General features: G+C 40.3%; 2 protein-coding genes across 4 annotated transcripts in view; one reads left to right on the plus strand and one right to left on the minus strand.

The window, feature by feature from the left end:
- Positions 1-25,508, minus strand: part of CENPP (centromere protein P) — a 191,546-nt gene that overhangs the window by 97,033 nt on the left and 69,005 nt on the right. The window lies entirely within an intron of this gene.
- Positions 13,429-23,150, plus strand: OMD (osteomodulin). The gene is made up of 4 exons (XM_084899035.1): positions 13,429-13,733; positions 17,854-18,807; positions 19,700-20,028; positions 22,744-23,150. The coding sequence occupies exons 2-3, from the start codon at positions 17,868-17,870 to the stop codon at positions 20,026-20,028; spliced, it is 1,269 nt and encodes a 422-aa protein (XP_084755161.1). The 5' UTR covers positions 13,429-13,733; positions 17,854-17,867; the 3' UTR covers positions 22,744-23,150.

A 25,508-nucleotide genomic window follows, 5' to 3' on the forward strand; every position in this document is an offset into this window, starting at 1 on the left:
CTGAAAACACACCTGGTATAACAAACAGGAGAGCATTCAATGCGACACATAAACTAAACACTCTCATTAAAGCTTGAGTACTTTATGTAGTTTTTATTGGCATTTAACCTAAGTTAAGTAAAACTAGAAAATTGGATAAACATTAAAATTTTGGTTTAAAATAAAACATTTGTGCTTTGCTTTAATTTTTATTCTCTTACCCAGGAACTATTTGTCAGAAAACTCTATGTAATATATTTAATCAATGCTTATTCTCTTGTTTTTACTTAAATTTTATTTTTCAATTACAGTTTATATCTAATAGTATTGTAGTAGCCCTGTGCATGAATCCCAGCACGATAGCTTGCAGCCCCTTGCCTCAGCTGGCCACCTGCCCACAGCTGCTGGTAGGTCGCTGCCCCGCCCTCCTCAAACTCTCTGCCTGCTGTCCCGCCCTCCTGGAGCAAATCCTCCCCTTCTCCCCACCCCCCCCACCCCTGCCACCCTGCCCCTCTACCCTTCACAGCTTGCTGCCCTGCACCTCCTGTAGCTCTCTGCCGCCCACTTGTAGCTTGTAGTTCACAGTCCCACCCTCATGCAGTGGGTTGTTACATGTCATGGCATAAAGGATAATTAGCATATTCCTCTCTTATTGTATAGGAGGATTATTTTTATTAGTTTCAGGTGTAGAGCATAGTGGTTAGACAATCATATAATTTATAAAGTAAACCCCCAATTATTTCTAATACCCACCTGACACTATACATAGTTACTATAATACTATTGACTATATTCCCTATGATGTATTTTTCAACTCCCCCCCATGACTATTCTGTTAGCAATGTTTTTTGTTGTTTTTTTAATATATTTTATTGATTTTTCTCAGAGAGGAAGGGAGAGGGATAGATAGCTAGAAACATCGATGAGAGAGAATCATCGACCAGTTGCCTCCTGCACATCCCCTACCGGGAATGTGCCCACAACCAATGTACATGCCTTTGACCAGAATCGAACCCAGGACCTTTCAGTCCGCAGACTGACATTGAGCCAAACCGGTTTCGGCAGCAATGCTTAAATATCCCAATTTACGAAATATATGAAATATAATCACCTTTATGTTAAGCTACCTCAAAAGATAGGTTTTAAGTAATTCAGGGAGTAGAAAACATCACAGATGTGTAAGAAGGTGCCTGGATATCCAGGTCAAGAACGGGCAAACAGGCCTTGTTCTTGCCCATGCGGCCCCAACTTTGGCCCTGCTGACACTCTGGGCTGGATCACAGCCTGGAGGGAGCGGGCACCTGTCCTTTGCAGAATGTCTGGCATTCGCTAGTCTCAGCAGGATGCCAGTAGCATCTGCAGTCCCAACCCACTGTGCAACAACCAACAATTTCTCCATACATTTGCCAGTGTGTATGGAGGCGGGGAGGAGAGGGATGAGAATGGGCTGGTTGAGAACAACTGCTCTGAAGGAAATTTACTTAATTTCTAAAAACAGCTGTTTATTTGGTAAATTATTGTGATATAACAGAAACAACCCAAGGATACAGAGTTCTGAGTTGGAAAAACATACCATTTAAGTCTTAGGCAAATCTCAATCTCTTTGAAACTGCTGCCTCATTTGTAAAGGGTAAGATGATAACACTGAGCAATTCTGTTGCTATGAGAACTGAATAATAAAAATATATGTGAAAATGCTTTGAAAACCATAAAAGATTGACTCCTAAAACATGAGTAATTATTATATGGGCAATTATTGACTGACAATAAAAATTGTAGGCTATGAAATCCTTAAAAAAAAAAAAAAAGAATACACTACAATAATAATCATTCTAACATTCGAATATTCTAAAGTTCCAATAGTTTTGTGCAATATACCATAAAAATAAAGCTGTGATATTATAGCACTTATAAGAACATAAGTAGCTGAAACCAGTTTGGCTCAGTGGATAGAGCATCAGCCTGCAGACTGAAGGGTCCCGGGTTCAATTCCGGGTAAGGGCATGTACCTTGGTTGCAGGCACATCCCCAGTAGGGAATGTGCAAGAGGCAGCTGATCGATGTTTCTCTCTCATCGAGTTTCTAGCCCTCTATCCCTCTCGCTTTCTCTCTATAAAAAAATCAATATTATTGTTTTGCCAATACATTTTTTCCCTAAAAAAAAAAAATCAATAAAATATATTTTTAAAAATAATTTAATAAATAAATAATATAGTTCTTAAACAGCCTAAGTGCCGATCAGCAGATGAGTGGATTAAAAAACTGTTGTACATCTACACAATGGAATATTACGCCACTATAAAAAAGTAGGAACTTTTACCATTTGGAGAGAAATAAGCCAGCCGGAGAAAGATAAATATCACATGATCTCACTCATTTGTGGGATACAATGATCAACATAATTTGATGAACAAGAATAGATTAGGAGACAAATGGCAGGGGGGTGGTTAGAGAGCAACCAAAAGACTTATATGCATGCATCTTAGCATAACCAATGGACACAGACACTGGGCGGTGGGGGCCTGCCCCGGGGAGGGAATGGCTGGAGGGAGGAGGGTCAATAGGGAAAAAGGAGACATATGAAAACTTAGGAAAATAAAAAAAAAAGGATATAATTCTTAAAATTAGTAATTAAATTAATAAGATTAATGCTAAGGTTAAAATCATCTATACGGATCTGAGTCGTAGAGCTTAGAATGGCTAAGTTAGTCTTTTTCTAAAAAGAAAAGACAGAAAAACTTTTTAAATACTGGAAATTATTCCTGAAATCACAGCAATTATTTCCTATAGGTAATGTTTCTATTTTTCTTCCCACAGCTGTTAGTTAACCTTTTTGGTTATAATCTTACAAAAAACAAATCACTAATAAAAATCATAAATAGCCAAAACCGGTTTGGCTCAATGGTAGAGCGTCGGTTTGCAGACTGAAAGGTACCAAGTTCGATTCCGGTCAGGGGCATGTACGTTGATTGCGGGCACATCCCCGGTAGGGGGTGTGCAAGAGGCAGCTGGTCGATTCTCTCTCATCGACATTTCAGGCTCTCTATCTCTCTCCCTTGTAAAAAATCAATAAAATGTATTTTTTTTAAAAATCATAAATAACCAAAACTGCAGTAAAGTTTTCTGTTATAAATCCATTTTATGATAAATACAAACTACTACCCACTTGAAAGCAATTAAAGTTTGAAAGCAAACTTTTACAACCTTCTTGGTTTATTAAGGAATTCAAAATAGAAAAAAATCGCAGTGACCATCTATCCCTATTTCCTCTGAATACAATAAAAAATGGTCATTGAATTCATAACCCAAACATTATTCTTTTAGAAAATCACTTAAAGTCAATAAAACTAACATTATTAAGAAATCACTTTGGGGGTATTCCAACATGGCTGCGGAGTAGTTGAAAGCAATACACCCTCCTCCCAGTGCCAAACCTGAATTGCAGCTACAGTTTAGAGCAATCAACCTAAACAACAGAGAGGCGAACAGGAGTGTGCCAAAGGCCTGAGAAAAGATGCTACACAGAGACTGGCAAGAAGGGGGGCGACGTGGAGAGGGCTGGTCCCTGCACCCAGGGGAGAGGCTGTGAAGCCAGAGGAATACCGGGGCTGCAAAAGCACCCCCTGGAGGAAAGTGGGGTCTCAATCTCATCCGGGGACCCCAAACCAGAGCACCAGGGCCAAGAAGAAGGGCCTGCGTAGGCCCTGGCAGTGAAAATAAGCAGGGATTTGTCCAGGGGGAACGGGAAGGAGTCTGCCTGAGTCCCGGTGCTCTTCACAGGCTAACGCACAGGGGCTGGCGCTGGGCCCTCGGCCGGGCTCTGCTGGAGGGAAGGAGACTCAGGGCCGTGGAAGCACAGGAGAAGATGAGGGTGGCATCGCACTGGAGATCTGCAAGGTGGCTCCTGAGGCCCTGGTCCTGAGCTAACACCCCACATGCCCTCAGATGCCATCTCCCAGGGCCCAGCACTTCCCTTCTTACAGCCCCAGCCTGAGAAAGGGCGCTAACCCCGTCCTCCAATCACTGCCCTGCTCAAGTCCGGCATAAAGGACGGTTGGCTGCACTCAAAAGGGACCAGGGGTGTGCGTTTATCCTGGAGAAACTACAGACAGACTCTTAGACGTTCACAGAACCGAGTGGCTTCGGAGCAAGCGCCAATCTTCCTTCCTTCCGCAGGTGAGGCAGCAGCACCCCCAAGGAAGGCTCCCTGGTTATGGCTTCAGGCAGCTGGGAGCTAGGGAGAGGCGCGACCCTGTGCCACACCAACAAAAGGCTGCCTGGATTTGCATTTCCAAGTCCTGCTGGGCTCACTCACATCCATGGGGAAAGGGAGCACAATTCAGTTTGGACATGTGCCAGGACCCTTGAACTGCCAGCAGGTTCCCTGATGTGCACTGCAGACAGGAGGGGCGAGCAGCTCTCTTCCCTCCGAACGGCTGGAGCCACCCAGGTAGAGGGCTGCCCTGACCTAGCCCGCCAAGTCCCCCCGGTGTTCTGAATTTCTTATAAGAACCGATTAGATAACTGATATGTAAAAAAAAAAATAAGTAAAAAAAAATAAAAAGACAAATGACAAGCTGGAAGACAACAGGTATGAGTCATAGCACTTAGGTCTTATTTCCCTAATATATGAAGAATTCTTAAAAGTCAACCAGAAAGAGACCTACACAACAGGCAAAAAAGTAAAAAAGTTAGATAGCTTCAGAAAAAGAAGTGTACATGGCTGCAAAATACAAGAAAAAGTCAAACAGGTTCACTGAGAAATGGAAACTCAAACTATAATACCATTTGACCTACCAGATGGTCACAAATAAAAACTTGATTACTGTCTAGAGGACGATGGAACAGGTGCCCTTGGATCCTCTGTGGAGAGCAGTTCAGATCCCTCATATTTCATCTAAGAATTCTTTCGGGGCAGCGGCCTTGCTACGGGGGGCGGCTGTGGTGGTGGCAGCTGAGGCAGTAGCTGAGGTAGCGACAGAGGAAGCAGAAGATGGCAGATTTTTTTGAAAGGACTGCCAGTCTACAACAAAAGCAATTTTAGTCGATTTCATGCCAATTCTGTGTGTAAAGCCTTGAATCAACGCCCCTCAGTCTACCTGCCCACGGGTGAGTACCCATCTGAACAGATCACTGGGACAGAAAAAGCAAACAGCTTTTCTCGCTACCTCTATCGGCAACGGGGCGAAAAGAACGCTGCCAGGAGACCAGGAGCACGGGGAGCTCGAGGGCGAGAGCTCAGCGCAGGTGAGGACGCTAAGACTGACCTCCCCATAGTGCCTCCTGTCGTGTCTGCTCCTCAGAGCCTCCTGTGTGAAAGCATCCTGCCCACCCTCCCCACACCCTTTCCACCTCACTGGAGCCAATGTATTTATTTTCTCGAGTCTTTATTTATGCTGCAAAATGTACTGAGCAATGGTTAAAGGGGATGTTAGACCCAGTTGTGTGATGCTGGTAGATCCTTCTTGAAAAACAACAGTTATTCATTATCCCACTCACCCCTGCTCCCCTCCTCCTGCTCCCTAGTCCTTCTCTGGAGAACCAGAGTGTGTCTTTGAGTGTCTAGAGATAAGCCCTGCTGCGCTGGGTGACAGGCATGGGGCCTTCTCCGCTCCCATCCCTGACCTGGCCTTACAGACGTGGTGTTGACGCCGTCCCGCCGGGATCTATTCTGGCCGAGCCCTGATCTGAGCATGCCACAGGAGGTCACTTTATCATGGCCTGGTGCGTGCTCAGTGTCCACCCCAATCAAAAATCCTTCCTTAAAAAAGAAAAGCTTTCCAAAAATAATGACTTTTTGGTTGATCTATTACCCTCCCCCACCCGCCCATCCTCCCCTGCCTTCCCTCTGAGGTTTGGCAGACTGTCCAATGCTTCTATATCTCTGCATCTGTTTTGTTCATCAGTTTACTAGAGGCCTGGTGCACAGAATTCACACATGGATAGGATTCCTAGGCCTGGCTGGCAATCAGGGCCCATCAGAGGGATGACCAGTGGGGTGATGAGGGAGAGGGGGGCTTGGCTGGCCTGGGCCTGCGGGCTGGGGGCAGTTCCTGTATTGAGCATCTACCCTCTGGTGGTCAGTGCACGTCAGAGTGACTCTAGTCGTTTCAACAGTCATTCCGCCATTTGGTCGATTTGCATATTAGGCTTTTATTATATAGGATGTTGTTCATTACATTCCACAAATAAGTGAGATCGTGTGATAGTTATTTTTCTCTGACTGCCTTATTTCGCTTAACATAATGCTCTCCAGATCCATCCAGCTTCAGGCTGGGAGAGGACAATGGGGAGTAAGGGCGGACATATGTAATATTTCAAAAATGAAAAGTACAAATTAGCAGGTACAGAATAGTCATGGGGATATAAAGTACAGCATAAGAAATATAGGCAGCAATATTATAATAACTATGTATAGTGTAAGATGGTATTAGATTTATCAGGATGATCACTTTGTAAGTTATATAAATGCCTCATCACTAAATTGTGCACCTGAAACTATACTGTATCTCAACTTTTACTGATGAATAAAAAAATATTTTAAAGAAGAAAACCAAAAATAATAATTTTTAAATACTCATATTTGCTTCTAGATGTATAAAATATCTCTGGAAGGAGTCACACACAAATGACACTGTATTCCACTGAATGTCCCAACAGCAGGGAATGTGACCCTGGAGTCATGCAAAGTGGTGGCCCTTACAGGGGCTCCCGGCATGGGACCCGGTGGCTGGGGGTCAGAAGCTGCAGGTTGAGTTTGCATGGTTACCTTTGTGACATAAGAAATATTGTATACTGTATGTTAGGTCTCTGCCCCTATTCCTGACACAGAACTCCTAAAATCTTATAATTTCCCAAGTGACAGAAGCAGTAGGTGCTTCTTTTATTCTAATTATTTGGTCTTGGACACTTTTTTTTTTAACACAAAGATCCTAAATCTTTTGAAATTTTCTGGATGAAAGGAACATCTTTTGTTCTAAAAAGACTGTTCTTGTGGGTTTAGGGGTAACTTAAAGATAGAGGCTGATCACTGGAAAGACTAAATCACAATTAGGATATTAGAACTTTCAACCACACTCACAATCCTCCAGGGAAGCAGAGGGCATGGAGATGGAGTTAATGATCCATCATGCCTACATGATGAAGCCTCCACAAAGGCCCTAATATACATGGTTCAGAGACCTTTCAGGTTGTTGTCTTTTAATACATTTTTACTACTTTCAGAGAGGAAGGGAGAGGGCAGGAGAGAGAGAGAGATAAAAACATCAATGGGAGAGAGAAACATCCACTGAACCACATTACCCGCTGCTTCCAGGTTATAGAACACATCTCCGATCCAGGACACTGCACCCAGTTCGCAGGCACAGAAGCTCCTGCATACAGGATCTTTCCAGCCCTCACCTTGTGTCCATCTGGCTATCCTCCTGTACACTTGATACTATGCTTTACCAGATGATCAACTTGGTAAACATATCAAGTGTTTCTCCAAGTTCTGTTATAGCAAATTACCCAATCTGAGGAGGGGCTCATGGGAAGATTTGATTTGCAGCCAACTCAGACAGAAGTTGTGGGCAACCTGGAGCCCTACTGCATACGACTGGTGTCTTAAGGTGTGGGCAGTCTTGTGGAACTGAGCCCTTAGCTTATAGGATGTGGCACCAACTCCAAATAGACATTGTCAGAATGGAATTAAATTGTAGGGACACCACGATAGTGTCAGATCACTGACTGGGGTGGGGGGAAAAGACATCTGTTGTCAAAGTACTATGAGAAGAAATATCATAGAGGTAATAAAGCTTTTGTTTTCAACCTTTGAGTCATTTAAACATAAAACTGGCTGAATTCTACCCAGACTTGAAGTTTCAAAACCTCCACAAGTGATCCAGATTCCATGTTAATAATAAGAACTACTTATTATTTCCCTTTCTCTTTTCTGTAGACTTCAGCCTGGATTTTTAAACCAGAAGCCCTAGCAATTCGCATACTGATGAATCTCCCACCACATTTTGGGACGCAGATTTTGAGGACACCCAAAATTCTGCCTTACATAAAGAATCGGTTAATTTGGAATATGGGAAGAGTAAAGGACGAGGGAAATACACAGAAGTTAGTCATGCATTCTGGAGTGCACTCTTCAAGCCCTGTGGAGGGGCTGGGTCTCTGGGGCACATGTGACAGTCGGATCTGGACTATTTCTATAGGGTTGCCTAAACGTTTTTTCTGACAGAAGCAGCTCACCAGCTGGATTTGGTGAGCTGGATTTAGAATGCCAGAAGATGTCCAAGCTATCAGAAACACACAGCTCTTGCTAGCCCTGGCTGACTCTATGAGGATACCCCCATATATACTCCTGGATCACTTGGCCCTTGCCATGGCATCTTTTAAAAAACAACTTTTAGTACCATGGTGTAGGCAAGTGGGTTTTTTATACCTAAATCCAACCTAGTACCAGGAATGCTCAGGGCCTACTCAAGAAGGCAAATAATCTTTCCACTAATATTTACAGGGTAAAATAAGATTGTTTTAGATTATAATAAATTTGACAGTAAAATAGTAGACAAGTTTTCAGGCTGATTTAAATTGGCTAATTGAAGTAAGTGAATATTCTAGAAAAATTAATTGTATTGGACAAAAAGCTGTTCCTAAGTATTAACTAAATTTTTATTGGTAGTTCATCTCATGGTAAAATTACATAACATGTAATGAACTTATAGCAGTCATATTTTAGTGCAAAAATTAAAATTTTAAAGCTATCAAGACTACATTATAAAACTTCCAAAAGCCTTCTAATATTTAAATTAAAAAATGGGGGGGAGGGGGCATAGTAGAAGAATATCATGTAAGGAAAAATATCCTGTAAGTAAATTACATCTAGAAAATTTGTACTTTAGAAAATTAACTTTTATTTGTAATGCTAATAGCAAGACACCAATGGAAAACACATATGGTGTCAAAATAAGCCAAAGGAAAATCGTTTGGGCAAAAAATGAAAGAGGATCCCAAGTCAAATTTATAGAAAATATTCTTTTATTAACTTTTGGTCAAGAATATGTTTGTATATTTTCAGAAAACAACTCCAAGACCATGTGAATTCCTGCAACAGAGAGGAATTGACAGGACTGATCCAGCCATGAAGACAGAAGAGCAATAGTTCAGAGATGGAAGACGCTGACAATGCTTTGCCATACTAGCATTCAGCAGTTGTGCGTTGCTGCAGATTGCCCAGGACCAAACCAGAAAGCGTTGGACCAGCATTACTACCATTTGTCCATCAGCCAGAACTGAAATGTCATTGCTGACATGTACACATAAGGAACTGTTTGACATAGAAATTGGGTCTCAAAAGAACTGTTGGCCCAGAATGAAACTCACTACAGACTGATTCATTTGCCTCCCAGCATAACCATTATTGCCTGTCTCATTTTCGGTTCTTAAAAATGTATTTCTTGTATCACATGAATCTCACTCATCTAGGAGTAATAATGAACAACATAAACTGATGAACAAAAAAACAGGGAAGCATCAATCAGACCGTCAAACCTCAGAGGGAAGGTAGGGGAGGGTGGAGGAAAAGGGGAGAGATCAACCAAAGGACTTGTATGCATGCATATAAGCCTAACCAGTGGTCACGAACAACAGGCGGGTGGGAACATACGTGGGGAGGGGTTTGGGATAGGAATGGGGGGGGGGGGGAGATGAAGACAAATATGTGATACCTTAATAAATTTTTAAAAAAGAATTTTTTTTTAAATTTTTAAAATATCTTTATTGTTCCGAGTATTACAGATGTCTCCCCTTCCTCCTTTGCCCCCCACCCCCAACCTAGTTCCCACGTAACCTCAGTGCTTCACTACCCCACTGTCTGTGTCCATGGGTAATGCATACATGCATGTAAGTTCTTTGGTTAATCTCTCCCTGACCCCACCACCCCACTTTCCTCTGAGATTTGTTAGTCTGTTCCATTTTTCCATGACTCTGGTTCTTCTTTATTCATCAGTTTATTTTGTCCTTTGGTAGTTTATTTTTAGATTCAACTGTCGATACGTATTTATTGCCATTTTATTGTTCATATTTCTCCTTCTCCTTCTTCTTCCTCTTCTTAAAGAATACCCATCGATGTGGTCTGAAGCTGTCCACTGGGTGCACTGGCTCTGGGGTCTCCAGGGAGGTACAAAGTCAGCCATTGCCTGGGTCTCCCAACAGGAGCTATGGATCAATCCGCAGATGGTTTACTTCTTGTGTTGGGCTTGGAAGTGCCCAGGCAAGGCCAAGCTGTGAAGCAAGGCAAACTGCTGCTAGTGCTGGGTCTTGCTACTGCTTGTTTGAGAGATTTTTGAAAAGTCTGAAGCTTGAGCCAGGACGGGTCATTCATATGAAAAAGCCGCTGCCAACAGCTTGGATGGGGCTACAAACTGGATGGGGCGGGGTCTCAGGAAATCACCAGTGGAGATATCCCTCCTGAATAAAAAAACAAATGTGGGTTTCCGACCATCCCATTCATGTCTCTGCCCCTCCTACCAGCCTCCACGTGCTTTCTTCTTTGCTTCTCTAGTTGTAGGGCTTCCATTCAGTCAGCTTTCGGGTGGTTCTGAATGATGCTGGTTCTGTATTTTAATTGTAATTTTGATATGGCTTTGGGAGGCCGGGAGTACCGAGTTTACCTATGCCACCATCGTGGTTCTCCCATGGCATCTTTTGCCTTTCTTATACCACCTTGGCTTACGCCTTCACTGTATGCAGGTATTTGTTAAACTATTCAAAACAGTAACTTCCCTTTTGAAAACTTATTAATAGACTCCATCTTTTAGAGCAGTTTTAGGTTCACAGCAAATGGAGACGTTACAGATTTCCTGTGTCTCTTCCTTAGCACCTCCTTACTTTTCAGCACAGCGAGATGCTGCAGGCTCAGTCTTAATGTCCCCTGCCCCGATCCTGGGATCAGCCGTTTTACCAAGGATCCCTGGTCTCTTTTATTCAAGGATGGTATTAGAAGCCAAGATTTCGGTGCTGGATGTTTGTGTCATTGCTTCCTGGCTCTCTCAGCCCACAGCCTGGAGGAGGATGTGTGTACTCTGGCCCCTGTATGCACACACATCTATAAACACTTCCAGATGTAGCCACCTGCATGTGTCTGAAGCTGACCCTGAGTTCATACTGATGTCTCCAGCTCTGACCCATCACCACGTGGGCCATGTCCACTGCCTCCCCTTGCTTATTTGTCACGTCCGCCAGCAGTGAGATGAGGGTCTCTCACTGGCCAGTTATGTAGCCTTCTGCTCCTGCACACCTCACAGTGGTGTCCACACTGTTTCCCCAGCCCTGTGCGCAGCTGTTTTTACCCCTCTACCTTGCTTTTCTCTTCTCCATTGCACTTCACACCACTTGAAATGCTTATTTTCTAATCCCCTCCTCCATGACAACAGAGACTTTCATTGCTGAGTCCCCAACCCCTAAAACTGCCTAGAACAAAAAGGGGCTCAATAAATATGAGCTGAATTATTAAACAAATGAAAAATCTTTATGCTTACTTATTACCATTACTAAGCAAGTCTCAGTCAGGCCTTTCCTATGCAGCAATTAGTTCTTTAGCCTTGAAACACAGTATCTACTTCAATCAAATTATAATTGAGGAATTGGAGTATTATCCTGTACACCAAAAAGTTGCAAGTCAGAGCACACACCTATATTGTGAGCTCCATCCCCAGTCAGGGCATGTATAGGAAGGAGACAATCAATCAATGTTCGTCCTTTTTCTTATTTAAAAAAAAAGAAAACAAACAAAACAATAAAAACAACTTTGGGTGAGGATTTAAAAATTATAATTGTAGAATATAACTTATACTTTTCACAAGTTCAACTGGCTTCTCTCCTTAATTGCTTTACTTATAATCACCTAACTGAAACAGCAAACTGTCACAACCACAGCTTCTACTTTTCCTCTAAGGCTTTCCTTGGACCACCATCCCACCACTTTTTCTTTATTGTTTAAAGTATAAGAAATGCCCCCCTTTTTTCCTATTGACCCCTTCCAGCCTGCATTCACCCCCCTGCCCCCATCCCAGGCCTTCACCACATCACGTACCCATGGGTTATGCATATATGCATATAAGTGCTTCCTCTGATATTCCGCTGTCCCATGTCTCTATGTCCCTGGATCTATTTTGTACATCCATCACTCTTCCTCCCTCCCCCAAACCCAAACCTCTTGGACACTGCCAAATTCTGTCAAATTTCCTAGACACTTTTGATTCAAGCTATCTATTGGTAAAAATTTTTTCACATTTGTTAGGAACGTGAACAACATAATCATTATCATAAATTCAAATCACAGAGTAAATGAGAAATTACAGAAAAAGCAAACTGATTGTAAATTAATCTTCTAAAGAACTGTGAGAGCATGAAAATGATTTTTGAAAAAAGTACACATATTTGCTCTCTGCCCTTAGTGTGGAAGCCTGAGGTTTAAGAACAAAGACTAACAGGAAACATATGGAAAAGATCAGTAACAAGATGAAATCTTGGCCCAAATTTGGTCGGCCATGTTTTACATACCAGTGTCTCAAATAATAAATGAGAATTTTCAATATTGCCAAAGTATCACTTGAATTATTGTATGTTTTTTAAAAATCTGAAGTATAACAAAATAGTGTGAATTCTTTGTAAAAACCAATGACAAACATTATTTTGAATGGAAAGCAAAAGCAAAATGAATTCCAGAATTTACTCTACCTTATTACTTTGCATAATCTTGAAAGAATCTCCCAAGGAATGAACTAGAAAAATTCACTGCCAAGAGATACAAGTTAACTATCTTCATAAAATATGAAAACATTAATATAAAAACATAGGAGAGACAATTCAGTAAATCAGAAAATGTCCTAAATTTGCAAAATAAAGGTAGTGGTCATTGGTCAGCAGGAGCTTCTAATTCCATCTTATCAATTTTATGAACGTGTTTTTTATACTGCAATAACAGGCAAACTAGAGATATACTTTCTGAGGGCAAAATACTGAATTCTATAACCATAGACATTAATTTTTATTTTGAAAAATATTAGAAGCCATTCTAATGAGTATATTTGGGAGCAAGGTGATAGCTAATAGAAGATATAATTCTTTGAATGAAAAAGTTATATATTTAATCTGCATCACCAATAACAATCTATTTCATTTAAAAAATTAACTAGATGTGAAATACTGTTTCTAATCCTAGTTTGAGTCTTAATGAAAGAAAACACTGGTATGAACATTAGGGAATCAGACAAACAAGGTCTCCAAATAATTCTGAGTTCCACCTTAAATTGCTGAGACACTGTGCTCGAGGTTACAGTGGGCCTTAATTTGAAGAATTCTTTGGCATGAAAATGAAAATAAAAACAGTAATCAGTACATGCTGTTTCTTTTAGCTATGTTTGCCCTTCATATTAGAGGAAATTCTTGCCACACCTCAAACCAAACTTAAGGGAAAAAGAAAGAAGTAAGCCACATAAATCTGACCAAGAACACAAGCATCTTAATTTGAATCCACAAAGTTTTGGATAATGAAAAGAAGTACATAATTTTAATTCAACCCAAGTGTTTTCCAGGCAGATTATATGTGCTTAAATTGCAACAGTGATTCAAGAGACAGCCCTATTTGAGCATACAGTTACTGTGGATTTTTAAGAGACTGAGTTAAAGACTTTAGGAATTTCTGATTCATTTACAGGATTTGCAAACTCATCAACCCCTGAAAACTAAAGCAAACTCAACAGGTATGATGATAAAATAATTTTCCATTTTTAAAAAAGTATTCCTACTTTTTAAAATAGAAAGTATATTTGATTTGTTCGATGTTAAAATAGATTTGTAACCATCATAAAAGCACAACTTTTGGAAGCAATATCTGGTAAAAGCTACATTAAAACTCTGATTAGCCAAATTATTCAGGGAAAGAAGTATTATAGTGAATTTTCTAACTTAAGATCTAACCACTATATAATCTGTTTATATATATTTTTGTTTTGAATGAAAGGTTTTAGATTAATGGAATAGTTTGCCCGAGAGCCACAGACCTGAGCAGTGCAGAGGCCGGGGGCAGGGTGCTGGGTATTGGTACAAGTTTCACTCTCCACCGACAAATCCTTGGTATAAGAATGTTTCTGTTTTCATTTGCCTTTCTCAAAGATATGAGTGCTCTATCTAGTCCTGAAGGATCTAGTTTCTTGAGTTTTGGTTATTTAAGATTAAAATGTGTTATGGCTAAAAAGAATTTTGAAACTTTTGTATTTTTAATAATAAAAGAGCCTTATTTCCTTAGGCCTTTGGGTGTAACAGTGATGACATACTAATTCTACAGAGTTAAATTTAAATCTGCTTTAAAAAATTCTGAATCATATACTAATACTTAGTTTCTTATATTCTAGTTTCTGTGGCATGCCAAGAAAGCAATTAAGTCTATTTTAAAATAATAAAATTCTATGAGGCTTTCCAACAACTTTAAACTTTCAAGAACAAAGTCTATCTCGTCTTAGAATGTTCCTGATGAAAGCAGGAGTGCCTTTTTCTAAGTTAGAGAAATGTTATAACATTGAAACTTTTATTGCTATAATATGGAAAATTCACAAAAGATAGTTTTTAAAACTGGTAACTTGTATTTTACTTTCCTTTTCACATTTGTGATTTTCCTACCACATAATGTAAAAGGAAAACGAAGACTACAGTATATTGTGATGGAGACACATTCAATAGACAAGGGAACAGCCACATTCTCTATGACCATGTTCATTTAAAGAAATATCTGCGATGAAATAAATGCCTAGAAATAATCAACATTAAGAACATTAATGTTCTCAATCAATAGTAATAAATGAGCATTGTTGATGAGATGAAATATATTGATTTGTTAATCCAGTCATTCATTCAACAAAATGTTGAGCATTTATACAGCGTGAACTTTAGTAGGTTCTGTCAAAAATTAGAGGACAGGAAATGAGATGCTTGACAGTGAGTTATAATGTTTTGGTATGAATTATCCTATAGGAAACAAGGCATAAATTATAGAACTTAAAGATCAAAAGTAGCCGAAGCCAGTTTGGCTCGTGGACAGAACGTCGACCTGTGAACTGAAGGGTCCCAGGTTCGATTCCGATCAAGGGAATATACCTTGGTTGCGGGCACATCCCCAGTAGGGGGTGTGCAGGAGGCAGCTGATCGATGTTTCTCTCTCATCAATGTTTCTAAGTATCTCTCTACCTTCCTCTCTGTAAAAGCTCAATAAAATATATTTTTTAAAAAGGTCAAAAGTAATAAAAATATGCTTAGTAAATGACTGAGAAAAGATTCATTGAAATAAGAGATCATTGTAATGGACAATTATTATGGGTGAAGTTGAAAAGGAACAGAAGTAAGAGGAATAGGAGATAATGGGCATATTGATGGAGATAGGCTAGATTTCACACCAGGAAGTTACTGATAGTCACAAGGCTAAGTTCTGGGGCCCCCGCTTCTCAAGAAGTAAGGACAATGATGATAAGCTCAGATTTAGAAGAGAAACTTTAGGTCTTCTTAGCTGGCCAAAGCAGATGCACTAAGAATCGCTTCATTTCTAGAGAGACCCCATTATCATAAGGTCTTCATTATAGTAATTATTGGACAACAGAGTTCTGACTCTGTTAATCAGAGTTAATTCTCAAATGTAAGATCACTAATTGATGATTGCTGATATTTTTTCCCATTTCATTGACTTTATTGGGGTGACATTAGTTAACAAGATTATACAGGTTTCAGGTGCACAAGTCTACAACACACCATCTGTACACTGTATTGTGGTTCACCACGCGTCAAGCCTCCGCCCATCACCATTTATCCTCCCTTACCTCCTCTTCCTCCCCCCCTCCCGCTCCCCACAATCACATTGTTTTCCTTGTCCATGACTTCTCTCTTTTCCCCCCCTTTTTGTTCTATCCCTCCACCTCCTTAACACAACATTCAGAGTTCTGATGAGCACATTCTTTTCAAGGTCCAGCTATGTAACAGTAAGGTTCTGACACTCCTACATGCCATGGCCCACACAGCTGCATATCTTTGCTGCTACTTCTATCTTCTCTTTCTGGGACACAGACAAACTGTGAATCCTACAGTATCAAGAATTTATTCATTTATTCAATGACAAGCATGTCATCATCTTCTGGAACATCATCATAACAATCCAATTCCTGAATTTCCTGGTGAATTTCTTGTGACTCCATTTCTTTCAGAATCAGTAAACCAAGTCTTCATGTTTAGCCTAGGGGGGGGCCTTGTTTTCGGGGGGCCTTATATTTCACTCAGAAGGAAACCTGTAAGTAGGTCTTATTTTCGGAGGATGTCTTATTTTGGGGGAAACACGGTATGAATCATGGTTGAATTCCTGCTCAGGGTTGCATGTGCCTCAGAGATTAAATGACTGGATTTTGAAAACTGTTTCATGAGGAAAATCTGAAGTCATGGTTACCCTTGGGGGGGGGAGGGGGGGGGAAACACAAAGAGGAAACATGATAGCTGTTTTTACTATCTAAAACTCTCACATAAAAGAAAGTGTTCCATGTCCTCCCCAAGGGCAGAAAAGAGTATCAGCAAACAAGTTGCAGTGGGAAATTTTGCTTAATAATAAGAAAGCATCCCTTAGATAAGAGCTCTCTGATTAAAACAGTGTTTCATCAAGAGACCAAATAGCCATAAGAACACCCAGCATTTACAGTGAAGGAAACACTGACTCTGGAGTTGAGAAACATCATGTTGTAATTGCAAATCTATAGACTAGTAAACTAGTAAGACAAACTAAGATTTTCTTAAAAGATGGTTATTTAGTCTGGTTCGATGCAATATGTGACTTTAAAAAAGACAAAACATCCTTATTGCTACTTACACAACCTTTTTCTCCACCCAGCTCCCATCCCCTCCCCTCTGACAGTTGTCAGTCTGTTCCATGCCGCTGGAGTTCTTTTGTTCATCAGTTTATTTTATTCATTAGATTCCCATATAAGTGAGATCACATGGTCTTTGCCTTTCTCTGACCAGCTTATTTCATTTAGCAACCTTCTAGGTCCATTTATGCTACTGCAAAAGGTAAGAATTCCTTCTTTTTTATAGCCTCGTAATATTCCATTGTATAAATGTACAGCTTCTTTATCCAATCACCTACTGATGGGCACTTGGGCTATTTTAATTTTGGCTTGAGTATTTTCTATTCATTCTAGACATTTTTTTATATCTATACTAATAAAAGGGTAATATGCTAATTAGACTGACATCTTCTGGACATTCTTGCAGACAATGCCACGGTGGCAGGGGCTGAGGCACGGGCGGTTAGGGGTGATTAGGCTGGCAGGAGAGGTCAGTTAGGGGGCAATCAGGCCAGCAAGGGAGCAGTCAGGGGGTGATCAGGCCGACAAGGGAGCAGTGAGGGGGCAATCAGGCCAGCAGGCAGAGGCGATTAGAGGCGATCAGGCAGGCAAAGGAGCAGTTAGGGGCATCAGGCTGGCAGTGGAGCAGTCAGGGGGTGATCAGGCCAGCAGGCAGGGGAGCAGTTAGGGGGCAATCAGGGCAGCAAGCAGGGGAGCAGTTAGGGGGCAATCAGGCAGGCAAGCGGTTAAGAACCAGTGGTCCCAGATTGCGAGAGGGAAGCCCAACTGCTGGTTTAGGCCCAATCCCTGTGGGGTCACAATCCTGAGGGGCCCCAGATTGGAGAGGGTGCAGGCTAGGTGAGGAACCCCACTCCCCCATGCACGAATTTCATGTACCAGGCCTCTAGTATTTCAATAGATATAGATGTGCATCTCTCAACTTATACAAAAAGTTTTCTAAATTTCACTTACTTTTCCCACAATATATTTCCTTTTTTCCTTACAATAGGACAAAAAGAAACTATGGGCTTTTTAAGTCCGGTGTGCATCCTTTTCTTCTTTCTTGGAGGCAAAGTATATTGTCAATATGAAAGTTATCAATGGGATGAAGATTATGACCAAGAGACAGATGATGTTTACCAACCAGAATTCCATTTTCATCAAAATGTGGACTATCGAGTGCCTTTTCATCCACAGGCTTTAGGCTGTGCTAGTGAATGCTTCTGTCCACCTAACTTTCCATTATCCATGTACTGTGATCATCGCAAACTCCAGCGTATCCCAAATATTCCAGCACACATTCAGCAAGTCTATCTTCAGTTCAATGAAATTGAGGCTGTGACTGCAGACTCATTTATCAATGCAACTCATCTTAAAGAAATCAATCTCAGCCACAACAAAATTAAATCTCAAAAGATTGATCAGGGAGTATTTGCTAAATTGTCAAATCTACTACAACTTCAACTACAGCATAACAACTTAGAAGAATTTCCATTTCCTCTTCCTAAATCTTTGGAAAGACTTCTTCTTGGTTACAATGCCATCTCCAGACTGCAGACAAATGCCGTGAATGGACTAGTAAACTTGACTATGCTTGATCTCTGTTATAATCATCTTGATGATTCTATGTTACAAGAAAAACACCTAGCCAAAATGGAAAAATTAATGCAGCTCAACCTATGTCATAATAGATTAGAATCAATGCCTCCTGGTTTGCCTTCTTCACTTATGTATCTGTCTTTAGAAAATAATTCCATTTCTTCTATACCAGAAGGTTACTTCAATGAACTTCCAAAACTTCATGCTCTAAGAATGTCCCACAACAAACTACAAGACATCCCATATAATATTTTTAATCTTTCCAACCTTATAGAGCTTAATGTTGGACACAACAAACTGAAGCAAGCATTCTATATTCCAAGAAATTTAGAACACCTGTACCTAGAAAATAATGAAATTGAAAGTACGTAAATTTTCGTTATTTTTTAAAGACATACTTTATGCTTTATACATTGTTGAAAATAGTTGCTTTAAAGTTGGCTAGGAAGCCGAAACTGGTTTGGCTCAGTGGATAAAGCTTCAGCCTGCGGACTAAAAGGTCCCGGCTTTGATTCCGGTCAAGGGCATGTACCTTGGCTGCGGGCACATCCCAGTAGGGGGTGTGCAAGAGGCAGCTGATCAATGATTCTCTCTCATCGATGTTTCAAACTCTCTATTCCTCTCTATAAAAAAATCAATAAAATATATTTTAAATAAATAAATAAATAAATAAATAAATAAATAAAAATAAAGTTGGGTAGGAAAATGGGAGAAACTGGTCCCAGAGAAAGGTATGCTATAAATTTTATATTCTTTTCTATTAAATGTTATCACCTTGAACACTAATAGTACTGTGGAGCATATAAAGAAAAGTGAGTATCTTGAGTAGTGTGTCTAGAAAAATGGCATTAAATTGGCCCCAGAGAAAGGTGTAAACTTTATAGTTTTACCTATTAAAGTTTATCATCTTAAACATTGAGAAACAGTACACATAAAAGAAATATGTGTATTCTGAGTAGTGGGACTATAGAAGATTTTCATTTTTTTTCTTTTTGAGACTGTTTCTACTAAGAATTTATTACTTTAATAATTTATTATTTAAATTACTAAGTTTCCAATGAAGTCATTTATTTTAATATGAAATTCATTTATAGACTTATTTTCATTTTATTACTTGAACTGTAAAAATAATTAAACCTAATTCTACTTATAAGTATTCTAATTAATAAAAGCAGATCTGCATAACACTTTAACAAAATCTGATACAGGATGATGAATGAAATATAGCAAGACTAATTTTTAATTTGTATTTTCAGATATCAATGTTACAGCGATGTGTCCATCTGTTGACCCACTATATTACCACCATTTAACATACATTCGTGTGGACCAAAACAAGTTAAAAGAGCCAATAAGCTCATACATTTCCCTCTGCTTCCCTCATATACATAGTATTTATTATGGTGAACAAAGAAGCACTAATGGTCAAACAATACAGCTGAAGACCCAAGTCTTAGGGAGATTTCAAGATGACCCTGATAGTGAAGAGCATGAGGATAACCCAGAAGACTCAGAACAAGAAGGAACAGAAGGAAATGCTGACCCTTATTATTATGGAAGTCAAGAATGGCCAGAAACTATATAGGTATGCATTCATGGCTTCATAAACTTATAGCTCACAGTAATAGATGAAGAATTATGTGTTAGTATAAAATCAAATACTTGAATTTAAGGTATTGGTATACCATCTGCATAATTATATAGGATTAGAATTTACTCAAAATGATACAAGTCTTAAAAAATATAAATTAGAATAACAAGTGGAAATAAAAAACTAAACTTTAAACATAAAAATTTTATATTGAGAAAAAGTGAGTATGTCCTTTCTATTAACAGTAATTTTTCTAAGAATGATGAAAGAAGAAGCATCAAAAGCTTTGAATTACTAGGAGGACTATTTAAATGCAAACAGGTTACATTCTTGTAATAGGCAGCCATTCACTTAAGGAATATATATATATTTTTTTACCTGATCTCAGGAAGAGTGTCTTAAAACTTATTACCATCACCGAATCTACCCCTTGGCCCTACCACTTAGTGCTTAAGATGATACTTTTTTCAAAAGATGCCACCCTACTAAGGACCCCAGGCATGGAGATTCATGAAATAAATTAATCCTGTTTTTCCCTCAGAGCTTCAAAGCAACAGAATTTTAAATTCTGTGTTTGGTTAACTAAAAAACACCAAATTATCTCATTACAATCTGTACTTAGCAAATTTTAGAAAATTCCAAAACAGTCTTTACTGTGTTCATTTTAACTGGAATAAATGTTTTATAGTAAACTAGGTGCCCAGTGTACGGAATTCATGCACCTGGGGGGGGGTGGGGGGGTCCCCTCAGCCCGGATTGCAAGAGGACACAGGGCAGGCCAAGGGACCCCACCAGTGCACGATCTGGGCTGGGGAGGGACAAGGGAGGTTGGCCAGCAGGGGAGGGACCAAAGGAGGGCTCTAGGGCGTGTCCAGCCCATCTCATTCAGTTCCGTTTGGCCAGACCCCAGCAGCAAGCTATCCTACCAGTTGGACCATCTGCCCCCTGGAGGTCAGTGCATATCATAACAAGTTGTTGAGTGGCCTTAGAATATCATTAGCATACTATGCTTTAATTAGTTGAATGAATGATCTGATAACCAGACACTTAGCATTCACTCAAGAAAGATTTCTTTGTTTTAATTACATAAAGATTTGCTAATAAATAACTACTTTGTTCACAAGGTTAATATTAACACAAGAAAGTATATCAACATTAATAAACACTTCTATTTTTCTAGTACAATTAATTAGGAACTTATATGTGCGCTAGCTAATGTTTATTTACATAATGTTAAAGTTGAATAAAGTTCCTTTAAAATTTAAACAGATGGGTTTTGATGTCTTGTTAAAACCTTAAAAATTACCTAGTACCTATAGTATTTTAACTATACCTTAGGATAGAGATGATATACTTGCTGTGATGAACTTTCTTGATTTATTAGGCTAACATTTCATAGAATTCTTCAAATAAGGAATGAACACACAGCCAAAACAGTTTGGCTCAGTGGGTAGAGCGTCGGCCTGCAAACTGAAAGGTCCCTGGTTCGATTCCGGTCAAGGGCATGTACCTTGGTTGCGGGCACATCCCCAGTAGGGGGTGTGCAAGAGGCAGCTGATTGATGTTTCTCTCTCATTGATGTTTCTGGCTCTCTATCTCTCTTGCTTCCTCTCTGTAAAAAATCAATAAAATATATTAAAAAATAATAAAAAAGGAATGAACACACAAACGTGGGGCTATCTATACAGAAAATCCAAAGAATAAACAATGAGGACAATATGCAAAGACCAGACATGTAACACTCTATTTTAGAAGCAATTTTCAAGTTGTCTTTTTTTTTTTTTTTTTTTGGAAGTGCCAGATTAAATGAAGCCTCTAATGCTCTTTACATCTGTAAGTTATTAGCAGAAATAGTATCCACCTGTCCCCAGGAACAAGCTCCACAATCCAAAATGAACAGACAGCATTCCATTCTTTCCTTTAATTAACATTCCTCAAGTCATCTGGTGGGCAGGCTTAGCAATGAGAGGTCAAGAAATGGAGTACCTGTGTGGGACTGAGACACATAAGGTACGGGTGCGAGGGTAAAAGTCAGGGCAAAATGCTGGTGATGTGGGGAAAGCCCACTTTCCATAAAGGTTACAAAGAAATTTAAGGACCACCTACCCCTTTATTGAAATTTTTAAAAATAGAATTATAAATGTAAAAATTTATTATGAATTAATATGTGGAAAATACTGTGGGTGTTTTAAGACACAAGAAATTATAAATAGAGTGTTTCTTACCTAGACTAATTTTAAAATTACTAAAGAGCCATCACAGAACTATCAATGGGAACCACATGAGATACCCGTTCACACACATAGGACAGCTATAATAAAAAGACAAAATACCAAGTGTCAGCAAGGAGGTGGAGAAGGGGAGCCCTCATGCAGCACTGGCAGGGACAGCAAATGGTAAAGCGGCTTCAGAAAGCAGCCTGGCAGATCCTTAAAAAGCCCATCACCTTGACATAGCATTTGGACAATATGCAGGTCCAGATATGTAAAACTCTATTTCCTCAGTGCATACCTAAGAAAAATGAGCACAGGCTCATACAAAAACATGCACAGAAATGTTCAGAGCAGTATTAACCATCAAGAGACAGAAAGCACACCTTCATGTCCATCCATTAGAGAAGCCAGGACAGGTAGAACAGGGAAACTGAGGGAGAGAGCGGAACACACTGACAGCGATTTGCAGCAGACACACCAGGTCCCCTCCGCACAGGTGACATCCAGGCTTCAGCTGAATTTCAGCTCCGGGCCCAGAAAAGCAGCAACACCAGGGGGGCGACACCAGGACCAGCTGCGATGACTGACAGCCCCCGGCCCCGCACTGACCAATCAGGGAGACCAGGGCCGGAGGAGCCCGCCCGAAAAGCTGCTGCTCTTCTGCTGGAGCCTCCCCTGTGAGACAGAGGACAGACTGTCTCGTCTCGGAGCAGCCCCCAAGTTCCCTCCCTCCTCTTCCCCCAGGCCTGCACCTCCTCACCTAACGGACCCCACGCCCCAGGCTCACCCTGACCCCCTTCCCAAGGCCCCCTTTCCTCTGCTTCCCAGCCCTCTTGTTTTTTTTTTATACTAAGTCCTTTCTTGTTTTACTGCCCCACCTTTAATAAACATCCCCTCATGGTTACCTGGACTCGTGTTGTGAATTTTTTCCTGCACAAATTCAAGAACCTACACACTACTGGCTGGCCCTGGGCAGACTCACCAAGGGCCAGGTCCCCTTTTTGGTAAGCAATTGATGAACAAAACGTGGTATATCCACACAATGAAATATTATTCAGCCAAAATAAGAAATAAAGTAATAATACACACTGCAACATAGATAAACCATGAAAAGATTATGCTAGTGAAAAATTAGTCAGAAAAGGCCACATATTCTATCATTCCTTTTATAGGAAATGTCCAGAATAGGCAAATCTATAAAGACAGAGATTCCTGGCTGCCAGGGCTAGGAGGAAGAGGAACGAGGGAAAGTGGGAGTGACAGCTAATGGGTAGAAGGTTTCTTTATGGGTGATGAAATCTTCTAACATTGATTGTGATGATGAAATAGTAAAACACTACTGAATTATATACTTTAAAAGGGTGAAGTGTATGAGATGTGAATTATCTAAATAAAACTGTTATTAAAATTTTAATGAAGATCAAACAGAATAATTACATAAAGATTTATTAATATAAGTTAATAATAATTCTGATACAAGGAGGAAAGACATCAAATGCTAAAGTGGCAGAAACTGTGAAAAGTGATGTTGCTGCCGGAAGATGGCCAGGACATGGTGGAGAAGCAGAAGGCATCAGGTGAGTAGGAACTGACTGGTCACGTGGTAGGTAAACTGCGGCTCTTTGGCCCCTGGAGTGTGGCACTTCCACAAAATACCACGGCCTGGGAGAGTTTATTTTGAAGAAGTGGCATTAGAAAAAGTTTGAGTTTTGCCGAAACCGGTTTGGCTCAATGGATAGAGCGTCGGCTTGGGGACTCAAGGGACCCGGGTTCGATTCCGGTCAAGGGCATGTACCTTGGTTGCAGGCACATCCCCAGTACGGGGTGTGCAAGAGGCAGCTGATCGATGACTCTCCCACATCGATGTTTCTAACTCTCTATCTCTCTCCCTTCCTCTCTGTATAAAATCAATAAAATATATTAAAAAAAAAAAGAAAAAAGAAAAAGTTTAAGTTTAAAAAATTGGGCTCTCAAAAGAAATTTCAATTGTTGTACTGTGGGTATTTGGCTCTGTTGACTAATGAGTTTGCCGACCACTGGGCTGAGCAGAGTGGAAAAAAACGCACTTTCAGGGCGAGATGAGTATAGAGATGGGAAATTTCTTATTTTACCTCTTCACTCTTAAAAAACAAAACCCTACAATTTTCAGGGTTTTGGAGCTTCTATTTTTATCTCATAAACCGATAAAAGAAAATATATTTTCATCTTCAAAGAACAACCTTAGTGAAGAATAAAACTGCACAATCTAGCAATTTATAATAAGGAATTTGAAATCAGATGCATCTGGGTAGAAGCCTGACTTCATAGTTCTGAGCTAGCTAACTTCAGAAAGTTACTTATTCTAGAAGCTTCCCTTTCTTCATTTCCATAAGGAAGGTGGTTCTCATATAATTGCTATAAGGATACAGAGAAATAGTGTACATAACAACAACTGTAACAAGCCCATGGCAGTCACAGGCAGCCAGCAAGCCAGAACCAGGATTTCAGCATGTCCGACCAGCACCTGCCGCATCTAGCTGCTCCCCAAAAGTCAGCTGCCTTTCGCACATGTAGGTCTCTCCGAGGCCCTAGAATGGATCAGCACTCTTCGGGTCCCTTCCAAGGTTCTATTCATACAAAAGATCAGTGAACAAGAGAGACTTGACTGAAGTTTCCTTAGGGAGACGGGAGGGTGCTTACGTCATATACAGGCAACAAACACGTTCTAACAGCCATCTCCTGCTCAGCCTTGCAGAGCACCGGACAGCCCGCAGGCAGGCACGGGGAAGCCCTTCAGCGCATCAGGAGGAAGGGTGCGCTCTGCTCGGCTCCCTCCACGGCCTGCACACACGGACACAGCACGGAGGGCTCCCAGCCACAGGCCCAGGGGAAGACAAGCTCACACCCTTCTGTTTTTACTCTAAGAATATCCTGCAAGGAGCCCGCCCCAACTACTTCTCATTAAAACAAAACTAAACAAAAAGGACAAATAACACCCATTGCTTTCTTTAGGAGAAAGTGAAGGATAAAGGACTTTTTCAACTTGCACATCCAAACTACAGATACCTACCAGAGCTACAGATAAACCCAGTTGATCTGATATTTATAACAGGAAAGAAAAAGATAAAAATGTATCTATTTCCTTATTACACCTCAAAGTATTCGTTATATAAGCTACTAGGCTGAACTCTATGACTATCAACTAATTCAATCATACCATGAACCCAAGCTTGATTAATAAACATAAAAGTCCAATATCCTTATAGAAAAGAAATAAAAATG

This window comes from Pipistrellus hanaki (genome assembly GCF_964339955.1).
Source record: "Pipistrellus hanaki genome assembly, chromosome: 11".
Lineage (NCBI taxonomy): Eukaryota > Metazoa > Chordata > Mammalia > Chiroptera > Vespertilionidae > Pipistrellus > Pipistrellus hanaki.

Bases quoted from the DNA above. Each gene is read 5' to 3' on its own strand.
- OMD (XM_084899035.1), top strand. From the start codon at position 17,868: ATGGGCTTTTTAAGTCCGGTGTGCATCCTTTTCTTCTTTCTTGGAGGC. The intron at 18,808-19,699 runs GTACGTAAATTT...TTGTATTTTCAG, and splicing joins AGAAAATAATGAAATTGAAA to ATATCAATGTTACAGCGATG.